The sequence below is a fragment of the Halichoerus grypus genome, chromosome 10 (genome assembly GCF_964656455.1).
Source record: "Halichoerus grypus chromosome 10, mHalGry1.hap1.1, whole genome shotgun sequence".
NCBI classification, from domain to species: Eukaryota; Metazoa; Chordata; class Mammalia; order Carnivora; family Phocidae; genus Halichoerus; species Halichoerus grypus.
In genome coordinates, this window is record NC_135721.1 from 122,678,740 (window position 1) to 122,693,836 (window position 15,097).

Here is a 15,097-nt window from a genome sequence, read left to right on the forward strand (position 1 = left end):
CGCGCTCCACACCCCGCGTCCTGCAGGGAGGCGGGCCCGCCCCCTGTGCGCGCAGGCGCGCGCGGCGCGGGGCTCGGACGGCAGCTCGGCGCCGGGCGGCCACGGGCGGGCCTCGCAGGTAGGGAGCCCGCGGCGGGGGCTCGGCCCCGGGGTGCGGGGCGCCGCCCGCCCTGCCGCCCGCCCTGCCGCCAGTGCCCGGTGCGCGGCCCCGGCGCGCGGCCCGTGGCGAACGCCGCCGGCGGGGGGCGCGGGCTGGGGAGGAGAGCGGGGGAGCGGAGCGGAAGGGGTCCGGGCGGAGCGCTGCGGGGCGGGGGCCGGCGGCTGCGGGGCTGGGGGCCGCGACCGCGAGCGGGGGAGGCGGCGGCTCCGATATTAGCGAAATGCAGTCAATTAAGAGTTTTCATTAATACCACGGAAGGTGTAGAGGGCGGGCTTTGGGGTTTCTTAGGAAATGGGTCATTTGGCAAACTTTCTTTTTCCTACCATTGATTTCCGATTTTTTATAACGGGAAATGGGGTTATTATTTTGCCATAAAGAGAAAGAATAAAAAGAATTCCGCCATTTTGGCGTCTTAAAAAGTAACCGTTGCACGGAGTCGACGGGTCAGTGGCCGCCCCGCCCGGCGCCCTGTGTGCTGGTCCCCCGAGGACCCGCGGGCTGCGGTCCCGACCCCGGAGCTGGCTTGCCCCCCCCCTCCCTCGCGTCCCAGCCGCAGCTGCGGGGGGCAGGCCCCAAGTTTGTGGCGCTCAGTCTCGCTGGGGCTCTGAGTGTGTGTTGCTCCCCACCCCCAACACCTAGAGCCAGGGCTTTTATTGAGCGTCTGTTGTATACGAGGCCTTGAAGGGCAAGCAGTTGGGAGGAACCTTAGCAGAGAGACGACGAGAAAATAAACAGAGACATACTCATTCAATAAATATTTATTGAGCATATGTTATGTGCCAGACACTTCTCTGGCCCGGGGACCCAAATGGCTATTTTAGGTCAGGTTCCCTGGAACCAGACTCTGGGAGGGAGATGTGAGCGCAGGTGTACTGGAATGCCCTTGCGAATATCACCTGTAGGACAGGGAAGACAGCAAGGTGCTGGACAGAAGTTGAACAGCCAAGGTAGTCTCAGCAGAGGCCTCAGCCTGTCCCAGGGGAAGCTCTGGAGTGGACAGGGCCCTGCTGAGATATCCCAAATTGAGGCAGGGGGGTGAGGCCTTTCCTCCCCTTATCAGCTGGTCTAACAGGATGGCTGCTTCCAGGAGAGGGCACTTGGGCGAGGCAGCTCCCTTGGCTGAGGGCAGTTCCCAGAGAAGGTGACAGCTGAGGGCTGCCCGTGACAACCTTTAGGGCAGCTGGGACCTCCCACCTTAACCCTAGCCTCTGAGCAGCACAGCCCCGGGAAATCGAATTCCAGCCCCGAAGGCAAGAATGGCTAAACCTTGTATGGTTTTCAGTACCACTGCTTCTTATAACGTTGACCACTTTTTACTCCCAGCTCTCTGATTCATTCAGTGACGATTTGAGTGCGGCCTCTCTGTCAGGCTTTTTTGCATGTCAGCTGCTTTGTTCCATCTCTGGGGGAGACAGACAAGTTAATGCATAGTTAGACTGTGGTGGAGTGGAACACAGCCCAGGGGATGATTAACTTTGTTTGGGGGTGGATTCCGGGAAGGCTTCAAAGAAGAGGTGTCACTCAAGCTGTATCTTAGAGGATGATTAAGATTTCTCCAGACCTATGGGATGTGGAAAGGTACCAAGCAGAAGGAACAATATGTGCAGAGGACACAGGAGTGGGGTTCTGAGGGTGTGATCAGGCCATAAGGGTAGGAGTGGATGGGTTCCTGGCACATGGCTTGGGCCTGGGAGCCATTTCAGACTGGTTGTGCTGCTGTGTGTACCAAGTGAGACAGTGTTTATGAAAATGCTGCGTGAGCTGCAAACATAAGGGGTGGCAGCAGGAGAGGAAGAGTGAATTCAAATCACAGAGAAAGCAGTTACAGGCCTCAGAAAAACTCCTGGTCTAGCTGGGGAGGAAGGACACAGAAGCAGTAGGTGCTGCGAGCCAGGAGCCCACAAGTACATGTGATGGGTCCCAACATCACAGGTGCACTGGATCCTCTTTCCTCCTACATATTCAAGGACTTGTCTTCTAGAATTATTCTTTTTCCCCTGCACTGCCCATTTTTTCCTCTCCATAGGTTCATTTTCATCAGGTACAAACATGCTCTAACATCTCCTACTTAAAAACAAACCAACAAACCCCCACGCCCCTTCCTTGAGACCACATCACTCTCCAAACACCATCCCCCAATTCCATGCGCTCTCCTTCACATCACAGCTCCTTGAGAGAGTTGTCAGTCCCATTGTTCCACTTCCCTTTCTCCCATTCTCCTGAGGAGCAAACCTTAGTGTCAGCTTCCCCCACTAGAATGTAGAGTCTGTGGCAGAGGTTTTTGTCTGTTTTGTTCACTGACAAATCTGCATTGCCTAGAACAGTACCTGGCGCATAGTAGGTGCTCAGTAAATATTGAACTAATCCATGATCTCTCTCTAGAATCCACTCCAGTCTGGTTTTTGTGTCCACAGCTCCTCAGAAGTGGCTCTTGTCGAGGTTTCTAAGGACCCCCTTATTGCCCCAGTGGTCAGCTCTCAGCCCTCCCCTCACTTGATCTGTCAGTGGCATTTCACACCGTTGAGCAGTCCCACTGTCCTGAAAACATTCCTCCTGTGTCCTCCAGAAGTTCAGACTCTTCTGGATTCCCTCTGACCTGAAGGCAGGCTCTTTTACCAGATCATCCTCTTCCCATCCTATAAATCTTGGTGAGCTCCAAAGCTCCTTCCTTTTTCTTTATACTCAGTTCTGTGGTTTTCAATGCCCCTACACACGATGGCTTTCCAATTTATGTTTCCAACCCAGCCTTAGCCCTTATTTCTACAATATATGCTTCCTGAGAGCACTTTGTCTTTTTTGAGACTGTATTCCCAGAGCACAGAACGGAGCTGACACCTAGTTGGCCCTCCAGTGTTTGCAAACAAGGGCAACAAACCTGAGCAGGAGGGCAGTCCCCTCGGCCAACCTTCCTGGACACCCCCGAAACATGTGGGGGATTTCGAAACAGGAACGGGTTCTTCCAGGAGTAACCACACTCACTCTTAGTGACTGCCAAGGTTTTGAATTAAAAGATTGACTCTGTCTAAAAGAACTTAAAGTGGTACAAGTACATCAGCTGTGCAAAGCAAAATAGTTAGAATTGAAATTCAGGGAATTCTATTTTATAATTTTAACAAAGGGAAACACACCTTGGTTTGAATGTTGCCTTCATTAATCAGGTTATATATCTAGCCTTCACCTACCTGATTATATAATATAGAGGATGGACTCTCTGTTTTAGGGAGGAAAAGCTGGGAAATAAATGAGTGCACAAGAACAGCAGGTGGGAGGAGGGTGGGAGAGACAGCAACCCCTCCAAGCTGACTTTGCTAGCAAGCAGCTTCCATGTTACCGGCCAGAAGCTACCAAGCTCCCTGGAATTTCTGTTAAAAGGGAGTGGATTGGTGTTTGTTGAAAGCCTGCTGCTACCGAGACTTCACACGTTTTTCGCATGTGATCTTCACCAGAACACTTTGAGGTAGATATCATTACTGCATTTATTTTACACACGAGGAAACTGAGGCTCAAGTCAGGTAAGCTACTTACTCAGAGTCACGGGTGTTAAGTGCTGGAGCTGAGATTCACACTGTCTTAAGTCTGTCTTGAGCCGAGGCCATGTTTTCCTTTAACTTGTATGCCAGAAGCCATTGTCAAGGACTGCCAGCTCCTTAAAGCAACCAGGTATCAATCACACACCCAGAGCTTTTTATTAACAAGTTGAAATTACTGAAATTCAACACATATTTATTTAGCACCTACTGTGTGCAGGCACTATTCCAGGGGCTGGCTATATAGCAGTGGACAAGACAGATACAAGTCTTTGCCTTCATGGAACTTATATTTCTATGGGGATGACTGATCACACACAAATAAGTAAATGAAGATCATTATGGATTATAATGAAGGATGCAAAGGAAATAAACACAGTGATGGATTGAGCGCTAGTGGTGTGGGTGAGGGGTATGCTGCTTAAACTGAGTGGCCATGAAAGACCTCTTCTGAGGAGGTGACCACTGAGCCGAGGCCTGGAGGATGGGAAGCAGGCAGCCAAGCAGAGAGCTTAGGGAGGTGCATTCTGAGCAGAGGGGAGAACAAGGATCAAGAGCTCTAAGGTGGGAACATTTGTTAATGAGTAGAAGGAAACCAGTATTTGTTGGGGTGGAGAACAGGCGAAGAGTGGTGGAGGATGAGGTCAGAGAGGAAGACAGGGGTCAGATTCTATAGGGGGAAGCACTTTGATTTTATTCTAAGGGCAATGGAGAGCCATGGAAGAATTTTAGATAGGGAAATTATGTGATTTGGCTTACATTTTTAAAGCTTTCTCTTACTGGAGAATAGACTGTAGGGGGCAAGAGAGGAAGAAGGGAGATGAGGTAGGAGGCAGTTTCTGAAGTCCAAGGAGAGCTGATGGCAGTTGGGACTCTCATGGAAGCAAGGAGATGGAGAGAAGTCAGACTGTGAGATGTGTTTTGCAAGTAGAGACGACAGGCCAATTATAATATATGTAAAGTTTTGCTGTCCAACACAGTAACTATGGCCACTGTGACTATTTAAATTTAATTTAAGATTTAAAAAATTTAGTTCTAGGGTGCCTGGGTGGCTCAGTCGTTAAGCGTCTGCCTTCAGCTCAGGTTATGATCCCAGGGTCCTGCTCAGCAGGAGGCCTGCTTCTCCCTCTCCCACTCCCCCTGCTTGTGTTCCTTCTCTCACTGTCTCTCTCTCTCTGTCAAATAAATAAATAAAATCTTGAAAAAAAAAAAAAAAACCGAACAAACTGAAAAGTGAATAATTCTAAATAATAATAATAATAAAAATTTAAAAATTCAGTTCTTCATTCACACTAGCCACATTTCAGTTGTTCAGTAACCACATGTGGCTAGTGGCTACTAATGTGTTGGACAATGTAGGCATAAGACATTTACATCATCACAGAAAATTCTGGACAGTGATGGTAAGACTGGCACTAGAACAGTGGCCAAAACGTTTTAGGAGTTAAGTAAATGATAGATAGATCCTAAGTATAGTTATGTCATTAGGTCTTTTTTTTTTCCCCATATATTTACTTGTTCAACAACCTCTTTATTAAATACCTTTTTTGCCCTTGCTTTATTATATAGAAAAGTCATGCACTGCCTGGGTTCTCAAACAACACCTCTTTGCTCTCCACATGTATGCATTTGTTCAACAGATGTTAGAGTGCTTACTCTGTGCTTGGGGTTGGAAGGATTGCGGGCAGGGGGCATATAAGAATATAAGAATGTGATTGGGAAAGATCACCTCCTAGGAAAATGGACCTTATGAGTGAGATCAAACATGGTACTTGAGGGCTCTAAATCCCCCCAGGAAGAAGAGATTGATCCTAGTGGGGCTGGAGGTGGGGGTTGAGAAGAGGGGAGTTTAGACGTAGCCTGGGCCCTGTCACTGACAGCTGGCCAGACAGAACCTTGACCTGAGACCTACTCCCCAGAGTCACTTGTGTAGCTATACATCAGTTTACAAAGCACCCTCACGCATGCCCATCTTCCAGAATCTGGGGGAGATGCAAGGCCTAACCAGAGCCCTCACCTGGGTGACCTGGTTAGAGCCAGGAGCCAGACTTAATGTTGGTCTCCTAAGACACCCTGCTCTCCTCAGGACTGAGGCTTTTCTCTGCAGGTTGCCAACTTGAGGGTGAAGAGTTCCTCCTCAAAGAAGCCTGCTCCCTCCCTAATCTCCCTGGGGGTCGTGTTCAGCTTGCAGGCCTACCAGGATGGAGGGGAATGCCGAAATGGAGATGCTGAGGACACTGAAGGGGCCCTCCACAGGAGAGGTCAACATGCACCTGGTGGCCAGAGACAGTCCAGGTTCCAGCTCTCACCTGCCGGCTACTGCCTTCATCATCCCAGGTGGGCCAAGCCAGGGGCCTGGAGGGAGGTGTGGATCCCGGGAAGGACATACTTTCACCTGCCTACACATGCATGGGGCAGGGCCACCAGGCTCACCTGTGTCATGTCTGTGTATTTGTTCGCAGCCGGCTCGGCCACCCTTGGCCTGCCCAGCAGTGCCCTGGATGTTTCCTGTTTTCCGCGGGAGACGATCCATGTGGGCGCTCCGGAGCGAGTGGCCGGCAGCGTCCCTGTCACGGCCACCGTTCTGCCGCAGTTAAGCGCGGCGCCTGCGGCCAGCTCCAGCGCCACCACCGTGCGGCTCCTGGAGTGGACCGAGGCTGCGGCCCCGCCTCCTGGGAGCGGCCTACGGGTCAGTGTCTGTGGGGATTGGCGGGGGCCTGCGAGCCCCACCTGTGGGGCGGGGCCAGCGGGCTGGAGGCGGGGCCCGAGGCGAAGGAAGGGGAAGGGGCTCGCGATGGGGGGTTCTGGGGTGCGGCTTTGAGTGAGGGACTCCAGGGGCATGGCTTGGGTGGAGGCGCTCGGGGTCTGGCGGGCTGCTGGGGGCGTGGCTTGGAGCGAGGCACCCGGAGCGGAGCCTTGCAGAGTAAGGCGGCGGGAGGGGACCTTGCCGATCAGAGGCGGGTCGAGGGGGTACAGGAGTCCCGTCCTCAGACCCTCCCACGCTCCAGTTCCGGATAAGCGAGTACGCACCACTGAACATGGTAGGAGCGGAGCAGCCCCCGAGCCCCGAGCTACGGCCCGAAGGTGTGGCCGAATATGAAGATGGCGAGGCCCCGGCGGGAGGTGGCGATGCGGGCACCCAACAGCCGGGTAGGACCCTCCAGTCCCCAGGCTGGGGCCCTGCCCGGGTGGGTCGAGGCCCGAGCTCCCTGAGGAGTCTCCAGTGTGGGGGGTGGAGGAGGATGGAGTGGGTGGCCTGGGTCCTGCGGGTGCGTCCAGGGGTTGGTCCTGAGATAGAGAAGACTGTTGGGGGCCTGTCCAGGGGAGCCGAGGGGGCGTGGGCTCCGAGGTGGGCGGAGCCTGAGTGTGGCTGTGATGGATGGGAGGCCTGAGGCCCCTTTGGCCCCCACAGCGGACCTCCCCCAGGATCCTCCAGAAGATCCCCCCCAGGATCCCCCAGAAGATGATGGCGCTTGTCAGTGCCAGGAGTGTGGACCTCAGCAAAGCGTGGGTCCAGATCCTGCTGGTTCCTCCAATGATGACTGCCCGCCACTGTTCCAAGAGCGGTAAGGGGGAGGGTATTGCAACCCTACTTGCTCTGCTTTGGGGCCCCCCATTCTCCATTCCTGCTCAGGGCTTAGGAGAGGGACTGGGTGGTGTAGGGTGGGTGGTTCTTTCTCTCAGGCCATCTGTCCCTCAGGTCGGTCATAGTGGAGAACTCCTCAGGCCAGAACTCCTGCACCAGCGCTTCTGAGCTTCTCAAACCCATGAAGAAGAGGAAGCGCAGGGAATACCACAGCCCGTCAGAGGAGGAGTCAGAGCCTGAGGCCTTGGTAGGAAGAGGGCAGTGGGGAGGGGAAGGGGAGGCTAGAGGCTACCTGTCAATTCCCACTATCCTCTCCATTAATCCAGGCTGTGGGGCTGGGCCAGAGAAGACACATGATGACTCACTCATCGTATTTTGGGGTCCCATTTTGACTCAGGTTCTGTACTGAGTTAGAAGAAAATGATTAAGTCACCCTCCTGCTTTTCTGGGGCTTCCATCTCAGTCTAGTGTCAGGGCTAAGTCACATTCACATACACCAGCACCCAAGTAGATGAGTAGCAGATGAAAAGCTCCATCACTGGAGCCCCATCAGGAGGCCAGAGGCAGAGAAGCTGGAAGAGACAGAGCATGAAAGCTCCAGTGGGCAAGTAAAATCAACACACAGCAGGTCTGAGGAATGAGGAGGATTGTAGTCAGCCTGTGAAACTAGGGGCTATATGCTTATGGGAGTTTGTGCCCACGTGGTCAGGGTTGCCCACTGGAGCTCTGTGCCTGCTGGTAGCCTAGAAGAAATTCCCCTTGTTTGGGGCAGAATACCATGTGACCAGAGAGCCAGGCAGGGGCCTGGAATAGAGGCTGGGGCTTCACCCCAACCCATGAGGACAGGAATCAGGCTTGCCTTCCACAGGAGAAGCAAGAAGAAGGAAAGGATCCAGAGGGCCGACCCACTGCTTGCACCCCAGAAAGTGAGGAGTGGAACAGCCAGCCTGGTATGGGGGCCTCTGTGTGTGTGTGTCTGTGGATGTGTTGATGTGATGTGTACACACCTTTGGAGGTGTGAGGCTGAGAGTATGCGTCACGTGTGTGATGGTGTGTGGTACATACATAGATGAGTATAAAGTAGCGTATGTGTGAGGGAGAGAGAAAATGCGAGAGAGACAATGTTTCTGGTTCATGCATTAGTATGCGTGTATTTGGGGAGGGATTATATCGTGTGTTTGTTTTATCCTCTGTTATCCAGTTGTGAATAGGCCTCACTGCCAGGCTCAGAATCCAAAGACTTAAACAGCTTTTAATGGCATCACGTGGCGTTGCTTCCCTTTGGTGGTGTGAGCAAGTTTGTACGGGCCATTGGTCTGACCTTGCTATTGGAGCTCCCATTCTGGCCTTTTGGTTCTTAAAAAAAAAGGGAACAAAGGCCATTCAGAGTCAGCTCTGGCCCTCAGGCCATCTCCACTCCCACGTGACAACAGTCAACAGGAGCTGAGTAACAATTATCACACTTGTAATCACCTAGGTACTGCGTAACAGGTTGTTGAATTCTATCTTCCTCCCTCAGAACTGAATTTATTTTATTAATCGTATCGCTGGTGCTCAGCTCAGTGACTGGGGTTGAGTAGACTCTCAATCAGTGTTTGCTCGGTACATGAATGCATGAGTTGTGTGTTGGTGATTCCTCTCAGACCATGGCTCAGTTGTCTGAGTTACTGTCTTTCCTGTCTCAGAGAGAGCCAGAGGGTGAAGTGAGTTCTTAGGACACTCTGCCTTGATGGATCCGGTGCCGGCCAGAGGAACCCAGTCTGTGTCCTGGGCTCCAAACTCTGTAGTGCCCATTCAAAATTCTGCCCATCGCAACCAAACCAGATTTTCACTGCTGTCTCTCACATCAGAAGCCAAAAGCATAGCTCTCATTGATTTATGGCCTCTTAAATCTTACGTAGAGGAAGGAGACAGTGTCCAACCACCCAAGACAGTGGCTCAGATTCCCATGAATCAGCATTCTTCTAGCTGGGTCCTGTTGAGCAGTACAGAATTATCTTTTGATTCATACCTCTTGCCCTCTCAACGGTAAACGTTGGTGTGGCGTTGATTTCTGGATATTTTCCTCCTTGTGCCTTTTCTCCTTTTTTCAAGGGAAAATACTCTCTCAGTTGGCAGAAGTTTGCATTTATGGCTAAGTTTTTTTCCACTTGTTTTTGGGGTCTTTTGGCAGAAGAATCTGGCGTGAGGGGTGGGGTTGGCAGGGTTGTTTGAGTGTCCTGTGGTATGGAGAATCCGTATTATGTCTACACTCTGTTTGGCAGTTGGATGGCCAGCTATTAGGTTCATGTTGTACAGGCCTGACGTGTCTGGTCCTGACAGAACGTTCCAGTAGTTTATGAGTTAGAGCCGTGTAACTCGTGTATGTACTCAGGCTCTCTCTCTCTTTCACGTATCCACTTTATCTTTTCAACAGCCGCTTCGTGTGAGGAATCTTTTCTAAAACACCGTGGTAAAAGTCTTCACAATATATGTAATCATTAATAGCTATTCTGATATTCTCATGTCACCTCTCAGTCTGCCCACATCCAAATCAGGTATCTGTGGTGGCGTTCTTCAGGGTCAACTTGTTATAGCCTTTTCAGATTCAGAGCAGTCCTCCAAGCATCCTGTTCTGTCTCCCTATAGTTACCATAGACATACGTTTTTGCCCGTTCTTTTTTTTTTTTTTTTAAGATTTATTGATTTATTTTAGAGAGTGGGAGGGGCAGAGGGAGAGGGCAAGAGAGAATCTCAGGCAGACTCCCTGCTGAGCACAGAGCCCAATGCAGGGCTCGATCTCACAACTCGAAGATCATGACCTGAGCTGAAATCAAGAGTTGGTTGCTTAACTGACTGAGCCACCCAGGCGCCCCACGTTTTTACCGATTCTTAATTAGGTTGTTTGTCTTCTTACTATTAATTTTTTATATATTCTGCATGTAAGTCCTTTGTCAGATGTGTATGTTACAAATACTTTCTCCCAGTCTGTGGCTTGCTTTTTCCTTTCTAAATGATGTTTTCTGAGTAGTAGAATGTTTTCATTTTGATGATGTCCACTTTATCCACTTTTTGCAGTTAGTGCTTCATACATATTTTTACAAAGTAGTGTTTAACAGCTTTATTGAGATGGAATTCACATACCATGTTATTCACCCATTGACTTGTACAATTCAGTGGTTTTTAGTGTATTCACGGATTTGTGCAACCATCACCACAATCAATTTTAAAGCATTTTCATCATTCCAAAAAGAAGCCCTGTACCCATGAGCTGTCATTCCCCCTAAACCACCCATCCTCCTGTAGTCCTAGGCAACCCCAAGTTTATTTTCTCTGGATATGGATTTGCCTATTCTGGTTATTTCACATAAATGGGATTATATAATACATGGCCCTGTGTGACTGGCTTCTTTCATTTAGCACAGTGTTTTAAAGGTTTATCCACTTTGTAGCATGCATCAGTATCTCATTCCTTTCTACTGCTGAATGATAGCCCATTGTATGAATGTATCACACTTTATTTATCAATCGATGGGTATATGGGTTGCTTCCATTTCGGGGCTATCATGAGTAATGCTGATATGAATATCTGTATACAAGTTTTTGTGTGGGTATGTTTTCATTTTTCTTGGGTATGTACCCAGGAGTGAATTGCTGGGTCATATGGTAACTCTATGTTCAGCCTTTTAAGGAACTGCTAGGCTGTTTTCCAAAGGGACTGTACCATTTTCTCTTCCCCCTAGCAGCATATGAGGGTTCCAGTTTATTCACATCCTCATCAGTGCTTGCTGTTGTCTTTTTTTATTATAGCCATCCTGGTGGGTGTGAAGTGGTAGCTCATTGTGGTTTTGATTTGCATTTCCCTGATGGCTAATGATGGTGAGCATCTTTTCATATGCTTATTGGCCATTTATATATTTTCTTTGGAGAAATATTTATTCAGAGCTATGCCATTTTTTAATGACATATAAGAAACACATTTTACATCAATATACAAGGAATGCTATATGGAGTTGGGGAACAAATTGAGAATGAGCGTGTGATTCGGTACAAGTCATTAATCAGTATGACTCTTCTAGCAATGCCTTCTTAACTGAGGTCCCTAGTCTAAATTTACATGCAAAATTCTGTGAATTATTTATTTTTCTGGGGAGATGGTCCATGGTTTTCATTAGGTTTTCAAAAAGGTCCATTTATACTTACTAGAAACTGAAAGCCAGGTAAAGAGTAGACCATAGCATTATGGAGCCCAGCCTCTTCAGTTTTGGGTTCCCAGTGAAAAGTCTGGCTAGAACTATTAATTTGCGAATTCTCTCTACTTTTTTTTTTTTTTTTTAAGATTTTATTTATTTATTTGAGAGAGAGAGCATGAGAGGGGGGAGGGTCAGAGGGAGAAGCAGACTGCCTGCTGAGCAGGGAGACCGATGTAGGACTCGATCCCGGGACTCCAGGATCATGACCTGAGCCGAAGGCAGTCGCTCAACCAACTGAGCCACCCAGGCGCCCCAGAAATTCTCTCTACTTAAACGACTGAAGCAGTGCTGAAGAAGCTTCCTAAGAGAGTGAACAGAAAGAGAGAAAATGGGAGGGAATTACTGTATTTCTAGGGGTCTACCATTGAGGAGCAGGGTTGGGGTGGGAGAAAGAAGAACCTCTGATGGCAAGAGAAGAGGAGGAAGATACAGCTAAGAGAGCACAGCAAGAAGGAAATGCTCAGATGGAAGAGGGGTTGGTAGCATGTGGAGATCAAGAGAGTTGAGGAATAAGAAAAGGTCATTGGACTGTGGCCCTGGTGACTCGAGAACAACTTCACTAGTGCGCAGAGGTAGGCTTGAGACTGGGTGATTCAGAAGGAAATGTGTCAGAAGGATGTAAAGTTATTCATAATACCCCCTTATCTTTTAAAGTCTGCAGGATATGGGGTGATATCCCCTTTTTTATTTCTCTTATTACTATGTGTGCCTTCTCTCTTTCTTTTTTTCCCAGCTTTATTGAAATATAAGAGTTCAGACTAAGCAAAACACAATACTAGCCTTTAGAGAGCTCATAGTCCGATGTTAGGGAAAGATTTATGAACAAGTAGTTATAATGCAATGGTAGAGTAAGTGTTGTGTTTGAGGTATGTAGGTACGAAGGACCATCACGGAACAAACTGCCTCATGTAGTCCAGGAAGGCTTCATGGGGTAGGTGGGGTGACGTTCCATCAGTGCAGCCATACATCCATGCATCCATACATCTATGCATGCAAGCATCCATGCATTCATGCATCATATATTCATGCATCCAAGCATCCATGCATCCATATATCCATGCATCCAAGCATCCATACATCCATGCATCCAAGTATCCAAGCATCCGTGCATCCATACATTCATGCATCCGTATATCCATGCATCTAAGCATCCATGCATCCATACATCTATGCATCCAAGCATCCATGCATCCATGCATCCAAGCATCCATGCATCAATACATCCATGCATCCAAGCATCCATGCATCCATACATTCATGCATTCATACATCCATGCATCCAAGCATCCATGCATCCGTACATCCATGCATCCAAGCATCCATGCATCCAAGCATCCATGCATCCATGCATCCAAGCATCCATGCATTAATACATCCATGCATCCAAGCATCCATGCATCCATACATTCATGCATTCATACATCCATGCATCCATACATTCATGCATCCATACATCCGTGCATCCAAGCATCCATGCATCCATACATTCATGCATTCATACATCCATGCATCCAAGCATCCATGCATCCATACATCCATGCATCCATGCATCCATGCATTCATGCATTCATACATCCATGCGTCCATACATTCATGCATCCATACATCCATGCATCCAAGCATCCATACATTCATGCATCCATACATCCATGCATCCATACATTCATGCATTCATACATCCATGCATCCAAGCATCCATGCATCCATACATCCATGCATCCATATATCCATGCATCCATATATTCAATCATCCATGCATCCATGTATGCATATATCCATCCTTCTCGTCATTCATTTAATAAATATTTGGTGATCATCTTTCTGTGTAAAACCCTGTGCTAGGTGCCAGAGCTATGGCTGGGTCTTGAAGGATGAGAAGAAGATAGGAGGGTGGGACAGGGTGGGGCAGGATCGATGAGGCGGAGGGATTAGGACGTGCACAGGCACAGAAGCGCACAGGGGCGTGGAAAGGCACGATCAGGCTAATTCACACAGAGCTCTGTGTGCTGCAGAAAGATGTTTGGGTTTTTGGATTTTTTGGTTGTAAAGCAGAAGCCATTGTGGACTTTAAAGCAAAGAAATAAACCAGTTTTATTTTAGAGCTATTCTGCTGATAGACTGAATCTGAGGCAGAGAGATCAGTCCAGAGGCTCTTGGACCAGGCTCAAAGCAAGACGAACAGTGAGCATGGAGGGGTGGGGATAGATTCGAGAGCCAGCTAGGAGTTGGAGTCGGCAGGACTCAGGGACTGAAGGATCCTGGGGGTGAAGAAGAGACCTAAAGGATCCCTCTCAAGTTCCTGGCTTATGTGGCTGGTTGAATGGGTGCTGGTACCATGGACTGAACTAGACCACACCGAGAAGGCCACAAGCTTCGGCAGAGAAGTTACGAGTTTGGTTTTGGACAACCTGAGCTAGCTGAAGAAGGTGCTAGCCAAGAGCGTGTAGTTTAAGGAAGCAGGAATAGGCAAAGGAGCATTTCTGGAAGTCAAGAGAGGATCAGTACCACAGCGAGTCTCTACCATACCTTGGGACACATTGTAAAAAAGGCGCCCTTTCTGAGCAGACCCGGTTAGAAAAAGGCAACCTGAGTAGACTCAGCCGCATGGCGCAGCAAGGAGCCCCAGCTGGATTTCAGCCCACATGCACCCTCTCGGCTGGGCATCTGTGTACAGCACACAAATAGTACAACCATCCCCAGGAGCTTTGGGACTTACTTGGTCTGAAGGATGTACCTAACAGCTCAGCCCATTGTTCACCGTGGAAAACGGATGCAGGAAACTGGAGAAGGCTGGGGGCTTGGTCAGGGAGGGAAGGTCTAATATGACTGAAAGGTTGCGTAGTTAGGCCTCTTTCCAGTGGATTCCGTTTAACCTCTTTTCTCATCTGTGAAAAGGATTACTGTGAATCCTACCTATCTCCTCAAGACATTGTGTGAGGATTAAAGGGGACCATGTATGTGAAGTCTCTGAGGCATCCCTGTACCCCCAGTTTCTGGCACCAGCCTTGGCACACAGAAAATACCACTCGATGGTAAAGGAACGGTTAAGGTAAATGGAAGTGGTGTGTGATGACAAACTGTGAAGTCTGTATACTTGTTATGCATCATGGCTAGTGAGAGAATCCAGATAATTAAAGGCTCAGGGAGGCAAGTAGCAACACTGGGAGTTGGGAGGGTAAGGGACAGAAGATGAAGGCAGAGGTCTCTGCGGTGGCACGGGGGTCTTAGGACTTGGCCACTTTGGGGTAGGGCCAATGGGAGCTGAACTTGGGAGTCAGGACCAAGGAGGGGCAGAGGTGCCTGAAGTGAGAAACAGACAAGTGGCTCATGTTATGGTTCAGGAAGAGTGAGGAGAGAAGAATGTCATCTAGAGAGAAAGGGGTGGGTGTTGTGAAGGGCTGGTGATAGTGGTGGTGATTTGGAAGAAGGGAAGAGGTATTACACAGGATGATGTGCAGCTGCAGTGGCAAGAGACAGACAATGCCAGGCCTGGCGTCCCGGAGCCTGCTCTCTCCCCTGGCCTGCTCAGTAAGTCTGGAGGAAGGCCGAGTGGGAGAACCAAGGGTTTCTTGAGGGAACACCGTAGGTGGTA

General features: G+C 49.3%; 1 protein-coding gene and 1 long non-coding RNA gene across 8 annotated transcripts in view; one reads left to right on the top strand and one right to left on the bottom strand.

Moving 5' to 3' along the window:
- L3MBTL1 (L3MBTL histone methyl-lysine binding protein 1) overlaps positions 1–15,097 on the top strand; it is a 33,137-nt gene continuing 18,040 nt past the window's right edge. For all 7 annotated transcript variants that reach the window (XM_036096005.2, XM_036096006.2, XM_036096001.2 and 4 more), the window contains exons 1-7: positions 1–118; positions 5,872–6,024; positions 6,150–6,376; positions 6,696–6,837; positions 7,100–7,253; positions 7,388–7,520; positions 8,142–8,223. In XM_036096005.2, coding sequence (XP_035951898.2) covers positions 5,889–6,024; positions 6,150–6,376; positions 6,696–6,837; positions 7,100–7,253; positions 7,388–7,520; positions 8,142–8,223 — 874 coding nt within the window. In that variant the 5' untranslated portion in view covers positions 1–118; positions 5,872–5,888. The remainder of the gene's footprint in view (positions 119–5,871; positions 6,025–6,149; positions 6,377–6,695; positions 6,838–7,099; positions 7,254–7,387; positions 7,521–8,141; positions 8,224–15,097) is intronic.
- LOC118538183 (uncharacterized) lies at positions 904–6,247 on the bottom strand. The gene is made up of 3 exons (XR_004918484.2): positions 6,121–6,247; positions 3,686–3,806; positions 904–1,562 (listed from the first exon to the last, which is right to left on the bottom strand). It is a non-coding gene; the product is annotated as an uncharacterized LOC118538183 (long non-coding RNA).